Source organism: Pithys albifrons, chromosome 8 (genome assembly GCF_047495875.1).
Source record: "Pithys albifrons albifrons isolate INPA30051 chromosome 8, PitAlb_v1, whole genome shotgun sequence".
Lineage (NCBI taxonomy): Eukaryota > Metazoa > Chordata > Aves > Passeriformes > Thamnophilidae > Pithys > Pithys albifrons.
In genome coordinates this window covers 9757552-9779455 of record NC_092465.1, presented here as the reverse complement: position 1 = coordinate 9779455, position 21904 = coordinate 9757552, and the positions used below count along the sequence as shown (strand labels likewise).

Below are 21904 nucleotides of genomic sequence, written 5' to 3'. Positions count from 1 at the left end.
CCCACCTGGCTATAACTTCCCTTCAGGTAGTTCTAGACAGTGATGGAGGTCGGAAAAGACGTCCAAGATGACCGAGCCCAACCACTGACCCGGCACTGCCAAGCTCATCACTAAAGCAGTGCCACACCTACACACGTTTTTAACGCTCCCAGGGTCTGTGCTTCCCTGGACAGGCCGTTCCAATGCTCGACCATCCTTTCTGGAAGGAATTTTTCCTAACATCCAGTCTAAACCCTTAAACCCTTAAGTCCATTTTCATTTGTCCTATCGCTTGTAACTTGGAAGAAGAGACGTATCCCCACCTGGTCACAGCCGCCTGTCAGGTAGTTGAAGAGTGGCAAGTTCTCTCCTGAGCCTCCTCATTTCCAGGCTGAGCCCCCGCGGCTCGTCAGCAGCTCCTCCCATGGCTTGTGCTCCAGATCCTTCCCCAGCTCCATTGCCCTTCTCTGGACTCGCTCCAGCCCCTCAGTGTCTTTATTGTTGTGATGGGTCCCAGACTGAACACGGGATTTGAGGTGCCCACCAGTGCAGAGAACAGGGTCAGTGCCCTGGTCCTGCTGGCCACGCTGTTGCTCGTACAGGCCAGGATGCCGCTGACATTCTTGGCCACCTGGGCACACGCTGGCTCATATCATTTAATTGTAATTTGTATGGCCAAAGTTCGCGAACAAAGAACTGGGAAGGGCTCTCCCCACGTGGGTTTGCCCTTCCAGCCTGTGCAGTGGATTTTTTAGGTGAGGCTCAGCGTGCACAGAACTGGCCCCACCGTTTAAGTCCTGAGGTCTGTTTGCCACGGCCGAGAGAGCTTGGACAGTGACAGTGAAGTCCTCGGGACTGTCACAGCACTCGGTACTGACCGGGGCTGACCCTGCTGAGCATCTGAGATCTGACGGGATGGGATGGCAGGGAGGCATTTACTGCCAGGAGATGGTCCTACTGAGACTCGAACTCAGGTCCTTGGGATTCAGAGTCCAGAGTGCTCTCCATTACACCACAGGACCACCCTAAGGCTCATATCAAGCCATCTGTCAAACAGCACCCCCAAGATATTTTCTGCCCAGGATTTCATTTTTCATATGCAAAACAATCTTCTTCCAGCTTCTCAGTCCACAAACACTAAAACAAAGTATCCCCAAATTTCTAGTACAGAATCTGCTTTCCAAGTGTGTTATGAGGGTCAGATAGAAAATGGTGCATCCCTGTTCACCAGGCAGCTCAGTGAGCCATGGGAGAAGGGCGGATGCCTCGTGCTTTCAGCTAAACTGACTCGCTCTGGCTGCTGCAGTGTTTCCACAGTACAATAAAAGCATGAAAAAAAGAAAAGAGAGAAAAGCATCCTCACCTTTTCATAGGGAGCAAACTCTATTAAAGCAGGAGTGGGTTAAACATTATTTTGCTTTAAATGGGGATTTATGCAGGACATTCATCTGAAGTGCTGTATGGGCATCTGCTGTGAAGAGCAGAAATTTTTTATATTGCCACATACAGATACTGTTAGCCCTTTCCCCTTTCCAGGCAATGAGAACATCACAGTGAGGTTTTAAGACATCCTGGCAGCTATTTGCAGCACAGGTCTTTTTAAGACTAAGGCAGAATAATTTCACCTGGAGTTTGTATGAGCAGTGTGCACAAATCGGACAATGCAGGAAAACAACTTTGTCTTCTAAGCCTTTATAGCATCACTGTAACCTATTGAAAAGTAAAGCAGCATGTCCGGTTGAGGCGTGTTCCTTTGTGTAAACAACTCAGTAGTACAATGCAGCTGTTTGAAATTACTTTATTTAAACTCCTTTATATAGATTTGATTGGCAGTTGTAAGAGTATCACTGTGATTAAGTGTACAGAATGCAGAGATGTACAAATGCCATTAGTTACTTGTTTTAAAGAACTGGTGCCTGAAAAGACAGCGGAGAAAAACTCCCGGCTAATTTAGTAGGAGATAAGGGAACAGAAGCTTTAATGAGCACCCAGGCTCCACCAGGAATACACATCCATGCTCATGTCCCAAACACTGGTTTCATGGTTTTTATAATATCCATGCAATCCTCATTCACCCATTTCGCCCCCGCACATCCCATCAGGCATTGAGTCTGGGGGAGTTTGGGACCTCCTTTTCATCTTCATCTTCCTCCTATCATGTTGGGTCCTTGGAGGCCTTCCAGCATTCTGGTTTTCGAGGTCACTCTGACTCTGTTTATGTTTCCTGGTGCAGGCCTTGAGGTGTTTTTCAGCAATTCTCCCTTGAAATGAAGACTAAACAGCTAACAGAATTTTGAGGGATTGATATAGGATGTGCAAAAATTAAGCTACTAAGCTACTGTGGCTGCTTTACTAGAAATACTGGCCTATTAACACCTACATTCAGTATAACTACTTCAAAAATCTAGAAAAACTTAAAAATCAAGAACTAAAAAAACCTCTGAGGTATCAGAACTTTAAAAAATTTCAGATTGTTTAAGCATAATAACTGAGTTATGCCCCTGTAGTTTACTCTCTGCAAATTGGTGATTGCACAGAAGAGTTACTGTTTCAGTTCTGATAACATGAAATTAAAAGTCCCTGTTTACATTCTTGAAAATTGTAGAAGCAATGACTCTGTATATGGAAGCTGGATGTACTTAATGCAGGGGACCATGGAGAAGTCCCCTAAGAAATGAGTATAAATACAGTAATTTATACCTAGGGAATAACAAACAGGGCAAGAGGGGTGAAACAATCAATGAAAAGTGCATGTTCAATACTGACATTTTTTTTCTTCCAGACTTTTAGCACCAACAAGGGTGAGTGGATTCCTGAGAACGTCTGAAAATGCTGCTGGTGAGTGAGGTCATTAAAATCACAGAATTGCAGCACTATTTGGAAGGTTGGAAAAGAACTTTAAGACTTAATCTCTGAGCATGGAGCATTTTAATCAAATACTCACAGGCAGCCAGCCACTTGGTGCTTTATTGTGAATATTTAAACATGCATAAGTGCACTGACCTATCCGCTCACTTCTGGCCACAGATAAGGCACAGCAGCTCTCCTACCACTCCCCTCTGCCATGCACAGGAAGAGCTCAGAGCTGTTCTCACACCTCTTGCCCACATCTCTGCATAACTGAATTTAAAATGTATTGAAATGGCATCTTCTAAAATATTTGCTTCTGTTTGTTCTCGTGTTAAAGACATATTTAAACACATGGATAGATCAATAACCACTTAAAGAAATACAGACATAAACAAGAATAAAGAGTTGCCATGTTAATTCCCACATGTAAAAAGGCACTAAAATTTTCCAGACTATTAGGATTGTTCTATTATTTCAAAGTAATAAGGTATTCTGGATATGCCTGAATGTCATTAAATATGACAAACACTGTTGGATTAGACACGTTATTAACCACGCTGTCATACAGGTCAGGAGGATCTGCTGTGTTCTTTGGTGGTGCAGTGATTAGTCCTGGCTTCCCAGCACAGAACTGCCCAGTGAGGACTCGAGCCAAGTATATGTGTTTTCTGCCATTCCTATCCGGAACGGAATAAACATCCTGAGCAGAATAACTTGCATGAGCAGCAAAATAGGTTCCATTTCCAAAGGCTGCAGCTGTTAAGAAAGATAACATTTTCAAATATAATTACTGTTCTTATTCTCATAAGCTCCCCCCCTTCTTTTTTAACTCTGCAGAAGTTATAAATTTGGTTAGACTGTAAACAGAAAACTCCATAATAATCCTTTGTTTCAGAGTCAAATATGAACCCTCATAGGTATCAGGTAATTAACAACATGCAGATTTTGACTACCCTTTCTTATGGGGAGAAGGACTTCTCTATCTGTTTAGCCTTGTTTAGTCTGCAATCCATCAAGTTTCAATTCTTCAGAGTATTTTCTACTTAAAATGACTATATCATTTTAATTACAGTTTTCTAGTCACACTTCCAAGCAAGTTAGAGGAATCACATGTCTTTGTCCAAGATAAATTTCTTTCTTCTGACACTGGGAGAGAGCTGTTCAAGTCAGACAGGTCCTTCCTATCTGGCTGCTTTGATGTTTTGGATACTTCTGCTTGGCTACCCAACCTAACAGAAGGGAAGCTGCCTTTCCAATCATAACTCATGGCTGTGATGAAAAAGTGCATGTCAACGCTCACAAGCAGAGAGAGGACATGGGGATCTAGGCACTTACTTCCCAAGTAAATCCAGCCTCCTGACACTACCAAAGAGCAGGAAAGTGAAACTACATCTCCTTTGATCATGTTTAAAAAGAAATGGTGTCTGCCATTCCTACCTGTGCACAGCCTGATATATTCTGTGTATGCTGGGCTTCATTTATTAAACAAAATCTCAGTGTAAGGACCTCAAGAGGATCCAGACAGAGAAATGTCTACTTTTGGATCCAGACCACACCAAAGTGTCAACTAGATCTGAGTTAAGCTGCCCAGCTCTCTCAACATTAAGTCAGTCCTAGGCATGTAGAATGGAGTCTTAAGGGAGAAAACATTAAGAGCAGAAATTAAGGACTTTTGAAGTAAGGTTACAGGACCTCTAAGCAACTTGCACCCCAATTCTGTCCAAGTTCCACTTTTTTGGACCCTGTCCTTCATCTTTGAATGTTAGTAAACAGTGAACACAACACGACCGTACTAGACGAACCGGACAAAGCAATCCTTGAACTAAGGCAGAAAGCCTTTACGCTAAATATTTAATAGTTGTCTATTAAATAATTCATCTATCCATATAGATTATTCTCTGGAGTTGTTTATTATTTTGTTCTCCAACTTCAGTCTTTATGTTGTGCTGACAGCAGTATAATGTTGACATTCCATAGCACCCATACATGTTAGGAAATTAACTGACTTGGATAATGACTCACCATTCTTTCCAGCAAACCCACGATCAAATCCAGTGGCGTTGATTTTGCTCAGAGAGGATTCAGCTGTCCCATGAAATAGCAACTTCTCGTTATTTTCACTTTTGTTCTTTTTACAGAGAGATTTTTTTTTTAATTGGTATGCCTGCCAGAGATGGGGATTTTGTACTCTTTCAATCTGCAAAATTACAAAATTAACTGTATTTATCATAGTAGAGATGGATATTTATCATGGCAGGAAAGTATTAAAATGAAATCAAACTGAAAGAGTGACAGTAATTTTCACTATGCCCTGTTAGTATGTGGTTTGGGTAGGGAAACGGAATATTTAAGCCTCTTGAAAAATCAGAAACCAAAGCACATTATGAGACATTTTCAAACTTAGTAATTTTGGGCATACATTTGTCATGCCTCGACAGTATACCAGGTACACAACAATCATGGTAGCAGCACTGTCATTCCTACAAACAGGCTGCTGTGCCACTGCTAGAGGCAATGTTGTAAGATGCCTTCTGTACATCCCAGTCATCTTTACTGATTATTTCCTCAGTAAAGGGTAGGCTGCAGCCATAGCATTATATTGAATTAATTTCTCTTTTAGATCCAAGCTTGGAAGACAAAGTGGCTTCCTTAAATGTGTAGCTTAGCAACCCATAAGAAACTTCTATATAAAAATAAATTAATGGGAGGATAGCTGTTGCTGGCTCCTTATGACAACAATGTGAATATATTTCAAGGGGAAGCAGTGTCTCTGCATCAAAGTATAATCTGAAAGGCATTGCAGTAACAGCTTTCCATTTTTCTTGCAAAAAGACATCACGTCACTACATGATTTTTTTCTACAGTACACTAATATTTGTTCTATTTGTGTTTTCTGGACCATGCTCATTTTTTGCAAACAAATTATTCTCACTCAGTTTCACTGTACTTTCTCATATTTATTTCATCTCCTCATTCAGAATAATTTCATCTCCCTGGCAAATAAATTCCTATGCATTGTGTTTTAGACTTCTTAATAAGCAGGATCAAATCTTGACACTTAGGTTAAAACCAACAGCTTAGCCTGAAGGGCTCTGGGAGTCACAGGGAAGTCGTAAAATAGTCAGATCAGTCTACAAGGACTTTATACTTTTCCTTGTATTCTGAACTCATGCTTCCATTTCAATATAGAATTTCCTAACTGGAAATACTTCATTAACTACTGAAGTACCACATTAGCTGAACACAGAGTTGGTCTGAAGATTGATGGTCACTGTTTTTGCACTATTAGAAAGCAGAAAAGGCAGAACAACTCCTAGGAAATTTGCTTTGCTTTATATCCACTCTGTACAGCACCAGGGAGACTGACATATAAAAGGTGTATTGGGTTGCAGACACCTTGCAAACAAATACGTAGAAAGTATATTAATGTTTCTGGCCTAAGCATGAACACTTTCCCCCCCACCACAGGATTTCACCTTCTCTATGGTAAAGTTGGTACAGGTTGTCCTAAACTTCTTCTCAACTTCTTTATATTCTGGATGTGATGGCTTGAGATTCACCAGCTTGACCCATTCATTTTGCATGTCTTCCCACTCCTTAGGGAGCTCTATTGATTGCAAATATATAAAACAGAGATTGCATTATTATGACAGATAACAAGTCCAGCATCACAGGCATATCTTACAAACTGCATAGAGGGAGCTAAGAAGACAGTACTTTTCGTGATGCTTTATTCTACAAGTATTCTCTTCCTTCCAAACAACATCAGTGCCTCTGTCATACACTGTTAAGACTTTATGTTTTCTCTAGTCCAATTATCCCTATACCAATACCTAACTGCTGGAAAACAAGCTGGAAACCCCCACTTCATACACCACTTCCTTTGTCAGACTTAAGCATGAAATCTATGCTCACTAGTCATGTGTGTATGGATAGTATTTCTTTTTAAAATTGATGCTCTGATTTCAGTCATACCTGCCATTAATTATGAAAATCAAAACTGCTAGCTATAGCATGTCAAAGAAAAAAAGAAAAAAGGAAACAAAAATATGAAATACCTTACTTTTTGAAGATACCTGAGTTTGCTTTTATCAAAATCATCATTCAATAATCAGTATTAAAGTTTTGTTTATATTTAATAAAAGTGTAATTTACCTTCATTCTTTGACACACGTTGAATGTTTATAGTTTTTCCTTGGTCATCATGAGCCTGTAGAGTATTCAGATCCACCTGGTAGTTCTTCTTGTTAATTTTGACATCAAGATACTGTTTTTTAGCTATTTTGGCATCCTCCAGCTGCATATTTGTCAGTTTATCAAAAGCAATAAAGGTATCGTTGCTCCCTAGATACCTCCACTCTACCAGTTTATAAAGAAATTCTGCCTTGGATTGTTTATATTCAGCATCCTTCATGTTTTGGATCATTGTTTGAACATCTCCAAAAACATAACAGACATCTCTGCTAATACCAGAAATTTTAATTTGAGGGGGATAAAGTTTATTTTCAAGCTCAATTGTGACAAGCTTTCTTCTCTGGAGATCTGCCAAAGCAGCAATTTGACTCTCATCAAAAAGTTCAATTAGCTCATTTGAAATAGTTGCATCCCACTGTTCCTTTAAAATTAAATTCTTTATCCAGGACTCAGCTGCATCCACATTTTCTTGGCTTTCTCCACAGATTTGAAATGTGACTAAATAGACTTTCTTCTCCAAAATCAGGGGCTTTTTCTTCTCAATAGGTTTCTTTTTGCCCCAAAAAAGAGCTGTGAAAAAATATATGTCAATTATTAGATGTAAACAGAACTTTAGTTTAATTTGCCCATGCACACAGAAAACCCACCTATACTTACATTTAAACATAGATAACCACGAATCTGTTGTGGTTGAATCTGAATCTTCTCTTTTCTTCATGCTTTCATGAAAGTCCTTGAGCATATTCTTCTGGAAGATGACAATTTTAACTGTCTGTAAATGCTGTACTGATTTTTGTCTTGTAAATTCAACTATGGCATCCAACATTTCATCAGCAACCTTTGCTGGACTCTGGTTTGCTTGACCTAAACAAAAATAAAATGCAGTGAACAGTTGCTTGTACAAGTCAAGTATTACCTATATTAAGTTTGTCCCAGTTTCTGAACTACCCTCATCACAGCCCTCATCGCCTTCCCAAGAAAACACAAACCTGTTCCAATAGCTGGGAAGGCAACAGATTTGTACATCCTTTGCTCACACTCCTTAAGCACTGCAGAGACCTGGCTCTTCACGTGGTTATTGGAAATCAAGTGGATGATTTTACTGCACAACAAATTTCCACCTTGTGTAGTAATAAAACCACTTTGAATCTGCCCAGCTGGAAGAGAGAAGATAAAGAAGAAGACAACATTTTCAAAGTGGCTACTGGTAAGGCAGCTGGTTGTACTGATGCTAGAAGAGAAATTGAAAAAGTGGCAAGAGTTATACTGTAAGCTGTATTATCATGGGTTTAATTGATTCTCTACATTCTCTGTAAATACTCTGCAGAGAATGATTAAGAAATTACATTTTTTGAGAAACTAATTCAAGTAAGCGTGTTTTACAATGGGATCATTAAGATTATGAGCAACTGATCTAAGAACTGCAGTATGGAATCTTTAAAAAGGTGTTTGTGATTTTTCAGAGCACTCATGTTTGATTACAAACACCTCAAAACAGAGTCATACTGTGAGGATGAATGGACTGATGGGCATGGAATTACATACCACCTCACACATCACAGAGGTAATTACTCACTGTAAGATGCTGTGCATGTGCTGAGATCAGGCTGATAATTGAGGAGAGCCTACAGAGTCAAGGGCTGGGAAAAATATCCAGGAAAGTGAGCTTCTGGGCTCACAGCAGGAACATTTTTTATGCAACTAGAATGTGTCTTTCTGTGCTTGTAGAGGCCAACCACAAGGAGCTGGAATTTTACTGCTCTACTGTTCTGACAGAATGCAGAGTACCGAGGAACTTAAGATCAGGGTTGTCCTGGTTTCAGCTGGGATAGAGTTAATTTTCTTCTTAGTAGCTGGTACAGGGCTGTGTTTTGGATCCAGGATGACAATAATGTGCATAAAGCACTGATGGTTTGATTGTTGCTAAACAACTGCGAAAAGAAAAATTCTCAAAGTAGGTGTCAAAACAAGAATGGGACTTTTCAAAATTGCTAAAAGTGAAAGCTGTCTTTTTCAGATAAAATGCCATCAGAATAGAGAATTAAAGCAACTTTGGGTTTTCAGAGAGAACAACAAAAAATTAATCAAACAAAACAGTTTATTTTAACATACCACGTAAAGCACAGTCCTCTACTACCTGGGAACCAGCAGCATCCATAATGGCTTTGAAGACCCCTTAAATCACACAAGGAAAGCATACACATTCATTAAGTCAACTATCTCTACTCCAAACTATACCCAACTTCTATATGCTAGAAATACCATAAATTCTTGCACGGCAAGATCCCACAAAGTATAAAGCCTTGGCAGGTACCCTCTGTACCCTCCATGACACAATGCAGAGAGAACACCTCCTGTTTCATTGTTTCACCACCCAAACTCATACAACCCTCACCAAACTCTCCAATGGCTTTGAATGATATCTTTTGGTATCTTTCACATGTCTAATTCACAATGTCAGAATCCTCCTCTGCTTCTTACAGGTCAATTTACTCTAAGACAGGGCTTTGTCTTACAGAGAACATTTTAGGACAAGAGCAGTTGTTCAGAATTATACTTGATCTAAAAATTCCCTTTTATTTAAACATTCTTGGTTTCAAGCAAGAAAAATCTGGTCAGATGCCTTCTGTTTGAAAACTAAATGGAATATTCAGGACATGAGAGAAAGCTATTTAAGATCTATTCCCTGATTAGCCACAACTCCCTCTCTCTCTCATGTGAAAAACACTTCATAGAAGATTCCCTTATGGACAAATCTTTCCCCTACCCCCTTCTAAAAACTAGCCCAAATTTATCCCTAATGAACTACATTTTTAGTACAATACCTGTTGTGGCATCAAATGATGCATTTGATATGTTCACAATAACCTCTGTATCTTCCTTGGTAATATCTCCACTAACTACTTGGAGTGTGATAGAACCAATCTTCATTTCATGAACTTCCGATACTTCAGGAGAAACAGGCCTATCAAAACCTGCAAGGGAAAGAAAAATACATTAAATCCCTTCTCCTCTAGTTTGGGGTATTATTCTCTTCCACTGATGGAAACTTCTACTTAGCCTTTTAAGGAATATGCTCTAGATCAGTCTGATGGACATAAAGTGTCTCTGCTTTTCTCTTTACTCTATTTCTGAAAGCTGGAAGGCACAGTATTCTTCCAGTTTAAATGATGTGAAAGTGAAACCATTTTCTATTTCTGTAAATTCATGCAACATGAATTCAGAAAATGGCCTCAGGGTTTATCTGACCTGACCAGCTCTGTAACAGTTTTCTCAATTAACTCTGAAAAAAATGGAGTATCCAGCTCAAGCATCGCCAATAATGGAGAGACCATCACATAACTTTTGTAAGTTATTTCACCTTTACCTTCACAGCTACAAAACTGTTCCTTACTTCTAGTCTAAACTTATCTAAGTCATATTTTATCTGCACACTCTTAACTTTATCTCTCTGATACTCAGCAACTGGAAATAAAAAGCTGTATATCCTTATGAATAAGCCTCCACCCTTGATGCAGTTCACTCATATGTTTTTGCTATTGTGTCACACCACAGTCAATTAATAAATGGAAAGGAAATTATCCATTCTGTATATATATCTCCATACAGGAGAATAAAGGTACAGAAAGACATGTTATTCGTGGCTTGTGTGGCAAAGTGACAGCAAGTTCTTCCCCTTGGGTTTGCTATTGGGACACTCTCTTCCATATTATTAAGATTGGCCTCACTAGAAGTTGAGCATGTCCTCAACAAAAGAAATTTCTTAGTTTTTACAAATGGCATTTAAGAATGTAAGTCCATTAGGAGGAAAAAAAAATGCCCTGTGCCCTGATGATAATTCTTTTGTTTCCTGATACATATAAAATCATCCAACAGTATTTACATTCTCCCCTGTGTGCCTCACCTCCTGCCCCTACACAACTTACCTGATGGCGATGCTGCAGCATTGCAACTTTCAGGTGCTCTATGTTGTAGTTCAGTGGTAAAAGCCTAAGGAGAGAAAAAAGGTACCAAAGATAGTATTTCACAGTTTATACACTGAATGTTTCTATAATTAATATTAACAGTCATGTAGCTCTTGCTGAACCACCTAACATATTTTATAGTCATATTTAGGTGTCATTAATAACAGCAGAAGACCCAGTGTGGTCAGTGTGATAAGAGATAATGTCTCTACATTGCCAGAACTCCTCTGTCAGAAGATGAGGGAGCTTCTACAGGCATTTATAGCCAGCAGTAAGGCCAACTTTGTCTGCAGCTTGTGCTTGCTGGGTTTATATTTCAGAGACACTGAAGAGACATCCCACTGTCACTGGCCCACAGCAGTAAGAAAGTGCTAAATTATTGCCCTAAGAAAGCAATATAAAATACATCATTAAGGCATAACTAAAACAGTATGTAACATTGATGGCTTTGTCCTGAGAAAAACTACCTGAATGTTATCAAAGTCTTTTGGATCTAAGAGAAAATGAACTTCTTGGAGATTCTTCAGAGTGTGACTACTGCTGAACTTGAACACCACATCCAACATTAACTTAGAAACAACAGGTTTAGGAAATCCAAATCCTCCAGTCCCAATAGCTGGGAAAGAGATGGATTTCAGTCCAAGTTCTTCAGTTTTCTTCAAGCAGAACTTAATTACATCTTCTAGGACCTGGAAAACACAGCAAAGATACTTTTTATTTTTTAAAGGCATTGTTTATTTTTACTTCCAAAGAGAATAACCAGCACGAGAAGAAGCTCTCAGTACATCAAGGCATCATTAAGATCATTCCAACAGAATCAAATGGAGTCAAGTCATCTAAGTTAACTATGCCAAAACCTGAAATTTCATGACAGATTGCAAATAAATCTGTTTCCAACATTTTTTAAATTTTAATTTAATAATTAAAAGGTACCTTCTCTGTCTGTTCTCCATTCCACTGAGACAGTACGGCATGAAACACAGTCTTGGAGGCAAGAGCATGTCCACTGGTGCAGACCACACTCCCTGCACCAGAAGCCTGACTTTGTTTTACTTGGTCAAATTCTGCCTGGAGTGCTGGTCCAGCTGTTTCTAGCAAGGCTTTGCAAAGAGGCCCCACGCCAAACTGCAGGTCTGTGCCAACACTGTTGACAACAACATCCGTCTGCAACAAAATTACAAAGAGAGTGTCTGTAGCCAGACTTCAAGTAAAAATATGCACCCAGATTAAGAGCACTACCAAAGCAATGTACAGCAAAGTAAACAAGATGCCAGTGGAGCAATAACCTGGTTTTCGACACAACTTCTGAATACTGAGTGTTCCTGGATTTGTAGGAAACCTGTGGTAGGCAGCATCAGACCCACTGTGAATACCAACACTACAGGTATCTATGTGTGAGCAGGTCATCCATCCATCCGTCCATCCGTCCATCCGTCCATCCATCCATCCATCCATCCATCCACCCACCCACCCACCCACCCATCCATCTTTCCTTTCAGAGCTGTCCAGGCCTCAGTGGAGGTGAGGTTGTGACTCACTTGTCCCAGGCAGATGTCAATGTTTGGGCAGGTGAAATAAACCCAACCTCTGCCAACTGCTTCATCCCCTCTCCCCAGACCCAGACTTTCCTACATTTCCTTGTGAAGAACCACTGCAGCGTTGCTCCTTCTCCACATCATCACAGGATGCAAAATGCAAGTATTATATGAGGTACACATAATGTAGAAAGTTTAATGTCCCTTTCCTCCATTTCACTAATGTAGGATTGTCTACAGCTTATGAGAAAAGCAGCACCTCATGCACCAAAATGAGGTGAAGGGAGGTAGTCGTGCAGTCGTGAAGTAAAAGAGGCAAAGTCCTGAAGTTTAGTGATTGCTTTGCCTTTTTCTATTGAAGATGCTAATTTTTTGGTAATTACAAAGTAATTTTGTTAATTACAGAGTATTTTGATGTATGTCATACTGAGTTTTTTTGTATCTAGTATTGCTTTCTTGGAATCAGCTTTTACAGGCACCAAAATGGCCACTGAAATAGCAGGATAATAATGGTAATAATTTATGGATAAGTATGAAACCAGCAGTTGCTGAAAAAGATATTTATCCAGATACACTCCACATCACTGAAGGAAAAAAACATCAGGGAAAAATACATCAGCGTTGTAAATTGAGTCTTCGTGGTCTAGATGAGTAGTAAACTCTTTGCTAGCAAAAAGAATAAAAAAGAAAATGGGAGGAAAATAAGTAGAATCAGGTCTATACTTCGGTAAATTAATCTAACCATGGACTTTCCTGTGGAGTCTCTTTTCTAGAGCTCAGTAAATTCTTCACAGACTCTTGCTTTAACATACCCAAAGAAAAAGGAACAAAAAAAAATGCTCCATCTTTCCTGTTAGCCTTCCCAAACCAACAGCCCAGATAGGTACCAATTTTCCATAATATCCAACCAAGATATCTACAGATCATACAAATAATTTTGGAAAGTATTTTAATACTTTCCCTTTGGGAAAATAGCAAACTGTTTTACATGTTTGCCTTAGATCTGGGAAAAAAAGCAAAACAAGCTGGGAATGAAACATCCTGAAATTCACAGCTGCCCTCTAGAAATGGCTGCAGAGTGACAGATCCCAACCAGCACTCAGTTTTGCAAGCTTGCACCCCTTTGTAGCTAGCACACAGCTGTTGTTTCCCCATGTAGCAAGTAGTATGACCTACTATCCTTCCTTTTCAGTTTAAATTTAAAGATGATCTTACCATACAGTTACAGAGCAAGCACAAAAATAAAGACCTACCATGGCTTCCTGAACGTTTTTCTTCTCTACAAGAATATGAAGTCCTTCATTTGTTGTAACAATCTGCAGATGCTGTTTTGTCTTCTCCTGCTTATTTCTCAGTTTACAGCTTTCCACAGGTGGCATCTGCAGTGTTGGGGAGGATGATTTACCTGAAAACACTTCTTTTACTGTCTCACTCAGGACCTGAACAGTTTCTTCTGCCTTATCCACAAGATGGACCTCTTTCAAGCTCCTGTCACCTATGCACCCTTCCAAGGTCTCCTTGATGGAGGATACAATCGAATATGTACAAAGTTCCAGAGGAAAACCAAAAATCCCTCCACTTATAGAGGGCAGAGCTATGGAACGACAATTGTATGTTTCAGCTAGTTCTAGACTCTTCTTCACTGTCCTCTTTAACAGGTCCACGCACCTTTCTGGCTCCTCCTTCCTCCACCTGGGCCCAACAGCATGAATGACTTTGTTGCAGGGGAGTTTCCCAGCGTCTGTGATAACTGCGCTCCCAGGCTGGAAACGCCCGTTCTTCCTCACCAGCTCATCACACTCCTCTTGCAGAGTTGGACCAGCAGCTCTTAACAGTGCTTCAGCAAGGCCACCAATGTGCTTTAGGTCTTCGTTAGATGTGTTCACCACAACATCAACAGGATGAGTGCACAAGTCCCCTTTATACACTGCTAGTACAACTCCATGTGGCAGTCTTTTTCCATAGTAGAGCTTTCTTTCCACTTTATCACCAACATTTTCACTCTTCTGTTGTTGCTGTTCTTTTTCTTCTTCTTGCACCCTAATGAAACAGCCAAATTTCTGCTTTGCCTCAATGATACATGAATCTTTCCTCTCAATGAAGAACTCTCTGGCTCCTGGTTTATCAACTGGCACATTTTTTGAGTAAAGGGATGAGACAAGTTTTTCAAACATGTTGACTGCTCCTGGCACTTCTGCTCTCGGTCCCCTCAGGGAAATACATGGTGTCTTGATGTCAAAACCTACTATCACACCTTTCATCCTCAACTCATAACAAACACCAGATTTCTCCTTCTCTATGAACTCTACCACCACTGAATTTGCTGGGATTGTTTTTTCCATAACTGTGTTTTTATCTACAAAATCTTTAAGTTTCTGATAAACCTCTGCAACAGCCTTAGAAAAGCCAGCAATAATCACTTTATTTTCTTTTCCAACAGACTGCTCAGTGATTACAGCTTCCTGGGAAGAACTGTATGTCTTTTGCAAGAAGACAAGACGTTTTTTCCATGGCTCTTCTTTAATGATCTCACTGTCCTCCACATTGATGCACTTGTATTCTAAGCTGTTTTTTATTTGCTTTTCTGCTTCTAAAAGATCTTTGGGAGCATCTCCATAGAGCAACACAGCATTGCCCTCAAGTTCATAAAAAGCATTAATTTTTTTTTTAATGAATAACTTATCTGACATTTCTTTATTATCTACACACTGTAGGTAATGGAAAACATGGCAATCAATGGCAACTGATGTACGTGGCATATCCAACACCTTTTCCAGTAAGTCAGCTTTGATTTTATATACTTCTGATGGTAGCCCATACAACTGTACAGTCTTTTTTTTGTCATCATAAGAGATCTTTAGGCACGGATACTCCTTGTGAATATTCTCTTCTAACCCAGCATTGTGCACCACAGCATACATCCCTGGGACCATTGACACAGGAATTTCTATACTTTGTTTTTCCCTTTCACTTTGCTTCATGGCTTTTTCCATGCATTCCCTCACTTCTTTCTCTGCTCTGTTCACTGCTGCTCTGCTGCCTGCAATTGCCACCATGTCCTTTGAAATATCAGTTATGACCAAAGAAACATCTTTCAACAACCTGTTTTTCACATCTTCTGAGTTTACTTTACATTTTATAGCTATGTAACGTGCCATGATACGCGAGAACTCATTAGAAGCATCTTGCTTCCAGGTCTTGATCAACTTAATTTTTGCCTGTTTCTGCTCAGAGAGAGATGATGCTGGGCACAACGTGACTTCAGGGTTTGCACAGTCTGCTTGGGGCCATTTTATCTCACAATGGCAAACTGCCATTTCCTGGTTTATGCCTCGCATCAGTTTATCATGCCTTTGTAAAAACTGCCAGACATACAAGTCTAGTGGCACCCCAATGGGGTCTGGCATCTTCATAGTTGGTCTTTTTCCTCCATAGAGCGCTGTTCCCAGGGAGTGGTAATATGGATGCACAGAAATCAGTGTCTGTTCCAGCAAATGCTGCCTTTCCAAGACTGTGTTTACATCTGAAAGTCAGTGCACATATGTACAAACAAACATGCATCATTAACTTCAAATCAAGCAAATGTCTCTGTTCATAGAACTATTACAATGTTTTTTTTTATTTTTAATTTCAAAAAGCTGTTTTTATGTCTTTCTGATTCTCAAAGCATTCTGTAAGGGACAATGGAAGAGGCTTAGCTTCTACTAGTTTGGTAAATACACTTGTGTCTGCATTTACATGTAGAGCTACACCTTGGTCTTGTTTCCTACGGAGACTCCACCACAGAGCAGGGCCATATCAACATACTACTATGAAATAATCCTTACTTTTAACTTAAAATTAAATTCTTTATGCCAGTGCACCTTTTTTTGCCATTTTCATTGGAATGGACTAAGCAAAGAACTTCAAATGTCAGCAGAGACTTTAAACACATTATAATGATCCAAATTACATATTAACTTCAGGTTAAAAATATTAAGAAAATTCCGATAGTCAGAAATAAAAACAATCACCTGGCAGATAAACCTTTAACTAAAAGTAAATAAATTTACTAAGTCAGGAGACTCCTAATACAGAGGTATTTACCAGAGGCTGCACAGCACAAAACCAGGACAGTGATTCAACACAAGGAATAGTAACAAGATTATTCTTTAGCTCTACTCTTCCCTCAAATGAAGATATTTGAACTTAATTAGTTTCTGAAAGTTAACTGTGAAAGCTGAAGTCATTGACAGATCCTGTTCTCTCTACCCGTAAATAAAATGAATGTTGTATTGCAGATAGAAACCTCTGCAAATAGGGAAAAACACTAGTGAGAACAAGCCAGGCACAAGGCAGGTATGAAAATGAATCTTTGGCAACACAGAAAAAAGAAACAAAAAAACCTCAGAAAAATCACAAGAGATTCTAAAACCCTAGACATGCAGCAGTATTTCTAAATCCAGAGCACTCAAAACAGCACAGCGTACACTGACTTCAGCAACAGCAAAAAGGGCTTCTCCTAACGCCCAAATTTGCCGTGGTTTTCTTGCAGGTTGTCTGCCTGTGAGCACCTTAGTCAGGCAAAGGACAGTGTTACCTTTGTGACTGCAGAAAGTAATGATGGCCGAGTTCTCCTCAGGGAAGAGCTGGACATCTGACACAGGCCCCCCGCCGTTCCGTGCACTCTCAAAGTAAACTGTGATGTAGTCTGTGGAAATGCTGTCTGGTAGGCTTTCAGCCCTGATTGTCTGGGTCAATTCGAGAAGCCTGGCAGTCATGTTGAATTCTCTGACTCTCCTGTGCTGTGAACACTTTTTGACAAATTCTTCAGTATCTGTAAACAGAAGAACGGTATGAACTGACCATGTTTTCCTGGGTCATTATCAGCCCTTGCTATCACCGAGAATGAGCCGAGTCTACTTGTCCCTGTATTTGGACCATAACTGTCTTTGGTACCAAACAACTCTGCATTGTATTAAAAAGGAGAAAAGCACACAATCATGTTACTCTCTGCTATTCACTATCACTATGTCTCTGTTCTCATTGTGTACGTAGTCTGTCTTCTCAAAAGGAGACTTTATATAGCTCAAGACTGTGCAGGAATCCCCACACTCAGTGCACTTCCAATTCTTCTTCATCTAACCCAAAATGAGATAGAAACAAGGAACCATTCTCATCCAATTTCAGTGAATGAAGATGCCATCATTTTCTTTTTTCAGTGTAACATTTTGATCACAGGCACTTTTGTGGAGCTGTATATAAGACATCTTTCTCGAGACATTGCAACTCAGGTACTTTTATAAAACAGTCTGGATCTCTAACGGGACAGGAATCAAGCTCTGAAAGCTATTACTCATACACAGACATGGAAATGAATGGTGTTATCACTCTCTCTTACCAGTACTTTTTATAAAGGTAGCTACAGCAACATTCATTTCAGGTATCACTTCCACAGTGAAGTCATCATCTGCAGTCAGGCCACTGATGTTCTCCAACAGTAAACGTAAGCAGCTTAGACCACATTTTTGTATGTTTTCAAAGACCACTGAAGGTGAGGTCTCTGCAGGGCCAGCTTTCCCCTGGAGTTCATCATTTGGAACAAAACCCTCTGCAACAGAAAGATAAATGAGTCACATTACATGGTTCACGCTTCCTGGAATAAACAGAACCTTCTTACCCTTTCTCTTCTTTCCCTCCCAAAGCAAAGAGATTGCTAACCAAACAAATACTGCAGGGTACTCCTGGACATTTTGGGATCCAAAAGAACCCAGATGCAATATTCTGCAGGGCTGCAGGCAGCTTCTTTGGTGGCACAAAAATAGGCATGAGTAAACAAGTCCAAGGTCATTGGTATGTCTCTGGGCCAGAGACTAAACTAAACTAAAAGCCATTGAGATAAGAGGCCACAGCTGCTCAGGTGTCAGTAACGGTTGCGAGAGAACCTGCAGCCTCTGCATCTGTTTCTCAGCTGGGGTGCAAGCACAACAAGCCTGAATATAGCTCAGGACATCCACAGGCACCACAGGCCACCAGTAGCTCTGTGTGACTCAATGTAAAGCCTCCTGATGACCATCATGCCCTGCCATCAGTGTGGCATGAAGCTAAAACCCGGGCTGGGGTCTATGTCTGGCACGGTGAACTCCATTTTTGGTGATCAAATCTGCAGCATCCGTAGCCAGACATCTTTCCCTGTATCACCAGAGTCACGCTACCAAACTCAGAAACTTTCAGTGAACTCCTCACAAAACAGGAGCCATGTGTGGAGAAAAGCATCAATATTTTTGTTTTATAAAGAATCAGCACACAGAGTGATGGATAGAATTTTACCTTTTGTCTGAAGGTTGCTCACAGCATCCAGAGCCTAAAATAAAGTAAAAGCAAAATACCGGTAACTGATCTGACACTCCCACCACTGTTTCAAAGCTCTGGTTTAGATTACAATTTTTATTCACCTTAGTGGGAACTACTTTTTCTTCAAATGTCTCCCCTTCAGCAGCTAGTAGTGTTTCAGGCTCTGTGACAATCAACTTCAATTTTTCTTTTCCTTGTAAATGCAACTCATGAGTCTGTCTCTGAAGAACTCGTTGCTTCACTAAATAAAATGGAAAAACCCAGTGAAAATCTGAATAGAAATGCATCTTTATGTTAACATAGCACCTTTCCACCATTATGCTAAGACGCTGTTGTGATTTAGGAATGGTATTCTGCAATTTATTTTTTCCATTGGAACATCCCACTCCACATGCTGCTTGCTCCATCCCCACCTCCCACCCCTACCCCGCAGGAGGATGAAAAGAACTGGAGGCATAAAAAAAAAAAAAAAAGACCACGGCGTGAGATAAGAAAAATTTACTGGAAACAGAAATGAAACCAGAAAAACGAGCAGTAACATCACTAATACTAACATCAGATTGTACAAGAGGCGAGCGCTTCACATGCCATTGCTCATCCGACCGCACATTTCCCCAAACACCGGAGAACCGCCCTCCCTCTCCTCTCCCCCAGCGCCTGGCTGAGGTGGGATCCAATATCCCCAGGGGCCTGGCGGTGCCCCTCCTGCCCGCTGCAAAAGTTATCCCTGTCCTAGCCGGACCCAGCACAGACACATACGCTGTCCCACAAAATGAAAGAGCTTTAAACTCAACTAATACAGCACACACAAGGCTTTCTTCCCGAAAAGAAACGGAAGAACAGCAGAGGACATTATTTCCCCGAAGAAACACCAGAGATGCAAAGCTCAGCTCTATCACGTTTCATGGCGGTACCCGCTGAGTCCCGGTTAGCGGCCCCACCCTTTCCTCTTCCAAAATAGCTGGAGGCTACCTGTCCTGAACTTACCAGCTGGCCGAGTCAGCAACTGGGAAGCATAAGGCAAGAAACAAAAATTGTGTATATATATCTATATATATATATATAGATATATATATGTATGTGTGTGTCTCTCTATGCACGTGCACGCATGCATGCGTACGTATACACCTAACCAGCTGAATCCTTCCCCACCTTGCTGCAAGTTTAGAGAAATACGTGCATGTTATATATGCCATATTTTTAATACGTATCTCTAAATATTACATCTATTGTTAGATTAACGTAAGCATTATTATTCCAAGGGCAAGCCAGAAAATACTGCTGTGCATGAAGGTTGATGTATACATATCTACACCTCGTAAGGTACATTTAATCGCTTATAGACTTAATACAAAACACAATCCAGAGAATAGTACTAAGCACCAAATCTAAGCATATATTTAAGTAAATATCATGGAATATTCTGAGTTGGAAGGGAGTCAAAAGGATCCTCGAGTCCAACTTTTAGCCCTGCACAGGACATCCCCGAGAATCACACCATGTTTGCATGCTATCCATTCTATACCGTACGTGCATCATGTACCAGACAAGATATATCATTACAACAACTAAGTTAGTATGTATCTTTGAAATTGAACAAAGTTCGGGCTTGTCAGTTACCACCCCGAGTCGTTCACTCACCCCCGGAGGGAGCCCACACACTAAACCATCTCCCGGCCCCTGGACCCGCCGGGTCCCGCCACCCCAACCCGCCCGGTCCGGCCCGGCCGCTCACCCTCGGGGCGGGCGAAGCAGACGAGAAGATGCCCGGTCCCGGTGGCGGGGTCGGTCCCTGCCCGCAGCTCGCACTCGCCGCCTCCCGAGCGCTTCTGGCTCTGGAAGTAGCAGAGCAGCTTCTTCCTCAGCGCGGGCGGCGGGTCGGGGGAGCCCCAGTCCCCGCGCACCAGCACCGGGAAGGCTCCGGGGCACTGCCCCGCCATAGCTGCACTGAGTGCTCCGCTCTCCGCTTCCCTTTCGCTTTCAGTTCTCTTTCGGTTCGTTTTCTTTTCCTGGCTCGGCGGGGCGTGGCTTCTCCCGGCAGGCCCTCGATAGTCGGGTGTCCGCTGCCGCCTGTCGCGATACACGTGCCCCAGGTCGGCTACTTGAGCCCCCTGGTCGCAGCTTCACACCCCCATCCTTCAGCTTCTCTCCCCCTCCAACACCCAAAGGTACCTCGGGCAGTCCCCATCACCTGATAAAATGTCCTCCCTGACCCCAGGCCGGGGGCTGCCAGCCCGTCTCGCTGCTGTCCCAAAAGAGGTTCTTTCACCCAGTGTGCAAGAGGTCAATCCATACACGGAGTCCAGGCATTTGATTTATTTACAGTTCTGTGCAGAAAGACGGGCTTGGTGACAAATCCAGAAAGACAGCATAGAAACTACTAAAGCTTTTCCCTGTTTATACATTTTATTAATGTATAAATATTAATCTTCATTGGCTACAAGTTACTTAGTTCTCTTTTTGTTTTCTATCTTCTATTGGTTAACTATTCTCTCACTTCTCATGCCAATTAGTCCACACGCTCAGTCTTTCTCTTCTTTTGGGTTGGTGGGTTTCTTCACTCAGTGGGCCATGAGTCAGTGGTCATAACTTCCCCTTGCAAGAATTACCTTTAATCCAGTTGAAGCTGATTCAGCACAGTAGCTGAGTTGTCTTTATTAATTTCTTTCTTATCTCAGGGGTCCTGCCAAATGTCCTTATGGCTCATAAATGTCCTTGTGGCACTGCTTGTGTGCACTATCAATGGTACATCCTTCTCCTCAAGCTTTGTTAACATCCCCCTAGGTCCGAGATAATTGAAACATGTTGAGCCCTAAACCTTAACAAGGCAATTCTACCAACAAGTAATTTGCCTAACACCTGGACATTAGTTAGAGCTTGCTTGCTAGCTGTTATCTGTTTCATGGATTAAATCTCCTTTCTTGTTGATTAAGCTTGAAAATATACAAAGATCAAAGAACATGGTTTTCTTAAGAAAAATTTTACATATTACACATTCTGCAACATCACTGCTAGAAGAAAAAGGTCAGGGTGGAACAAGCTGTGTCG

The 21904-nt window shown here is 41.0% G+C and overlaps 1 protein-coding gene and 1 non-coding gene across 2 annotated transcripts; both read right to left on the bottom strand.

The window, feature by feature from the left end:
- Nucleotides 1-928: 928 nt before the first annotated feature.
- On the bottom strand, nucleotides 929-1001 carry TRNAQ-CUG (transfer RNA glutamine (anticodon CUG)). Its single transcript has one exon. It is a non-coding gene; the product is annotated as a tRNA-Gln (tRNA).
- Nucleotides 1002-1761: 760 nt separating this feature from the next.
- Nucleotides 1762-20841, bottom strand: LOC139674956 (protein mono-ADP-ribosyltransferase PARP14-like). The gene is made up of 17 exons (XM_071562021.1): nucleotides 20592-20841; nucleotides 18958-19097; nucleotides 18833-18866; nucleotides 17904-18113; nucleotides 17103-17339; nucleotides 13777-16046; nucleotides 11922-12152; nucleotides 11456-11677; nucleotides 10950-11013; nucleotides 9849-9998; nucleotides 9136-9198; nucleotides 8013-8180; nucleotides 7681-7887; nucleotides 6985-7593; nucleotides 6306-6436; nucleotides 4852-5026; nucleotides 1762-3585 (listed from the first exon to the last, which is right to left on the bottom strand). The coding sequence occupies exons 1-17, from the start codon at nucleotides 20794-20796 to the stop codon at nucleotides 3299-3301; spliced, it is 5403 nt and encodes a 1800-aa protein (XP_071418122.1). The 5' UTR covers nucleotides 20797-20841; the 3' UTR covers nucleotides 1762-3298.
- Between the last annotated feature and the right edge of the window lie 1063 nt (nucleotides 20842-21904).

Excerpts from the sequence above, each read along its gene's own strand:
- LOC139674956 (XM_071562021.1), bottom strand. The coding sequence starts at position 20,796 with ATGGCGGGGCAGTGCCCCGGAGCCTTCCCGGTGCTGGTGCGCGGGGAC. Across the intron at positions 16,047-17,102 it reads TACTTTCTGCAGTCACAAAG|ATGTAAACACAGTCTTGGAA; the intron begins GTAACACTGTCC and ends ACTGACTTTCAG. Across the intron at positions 6,437-6,984 it reads ACGTGTGTCAAAGAATGAAG|AGCTCCCTAAGGAGTGGGAA; the intron begins GTAAATTACACT and ends TGCAATCAATAG.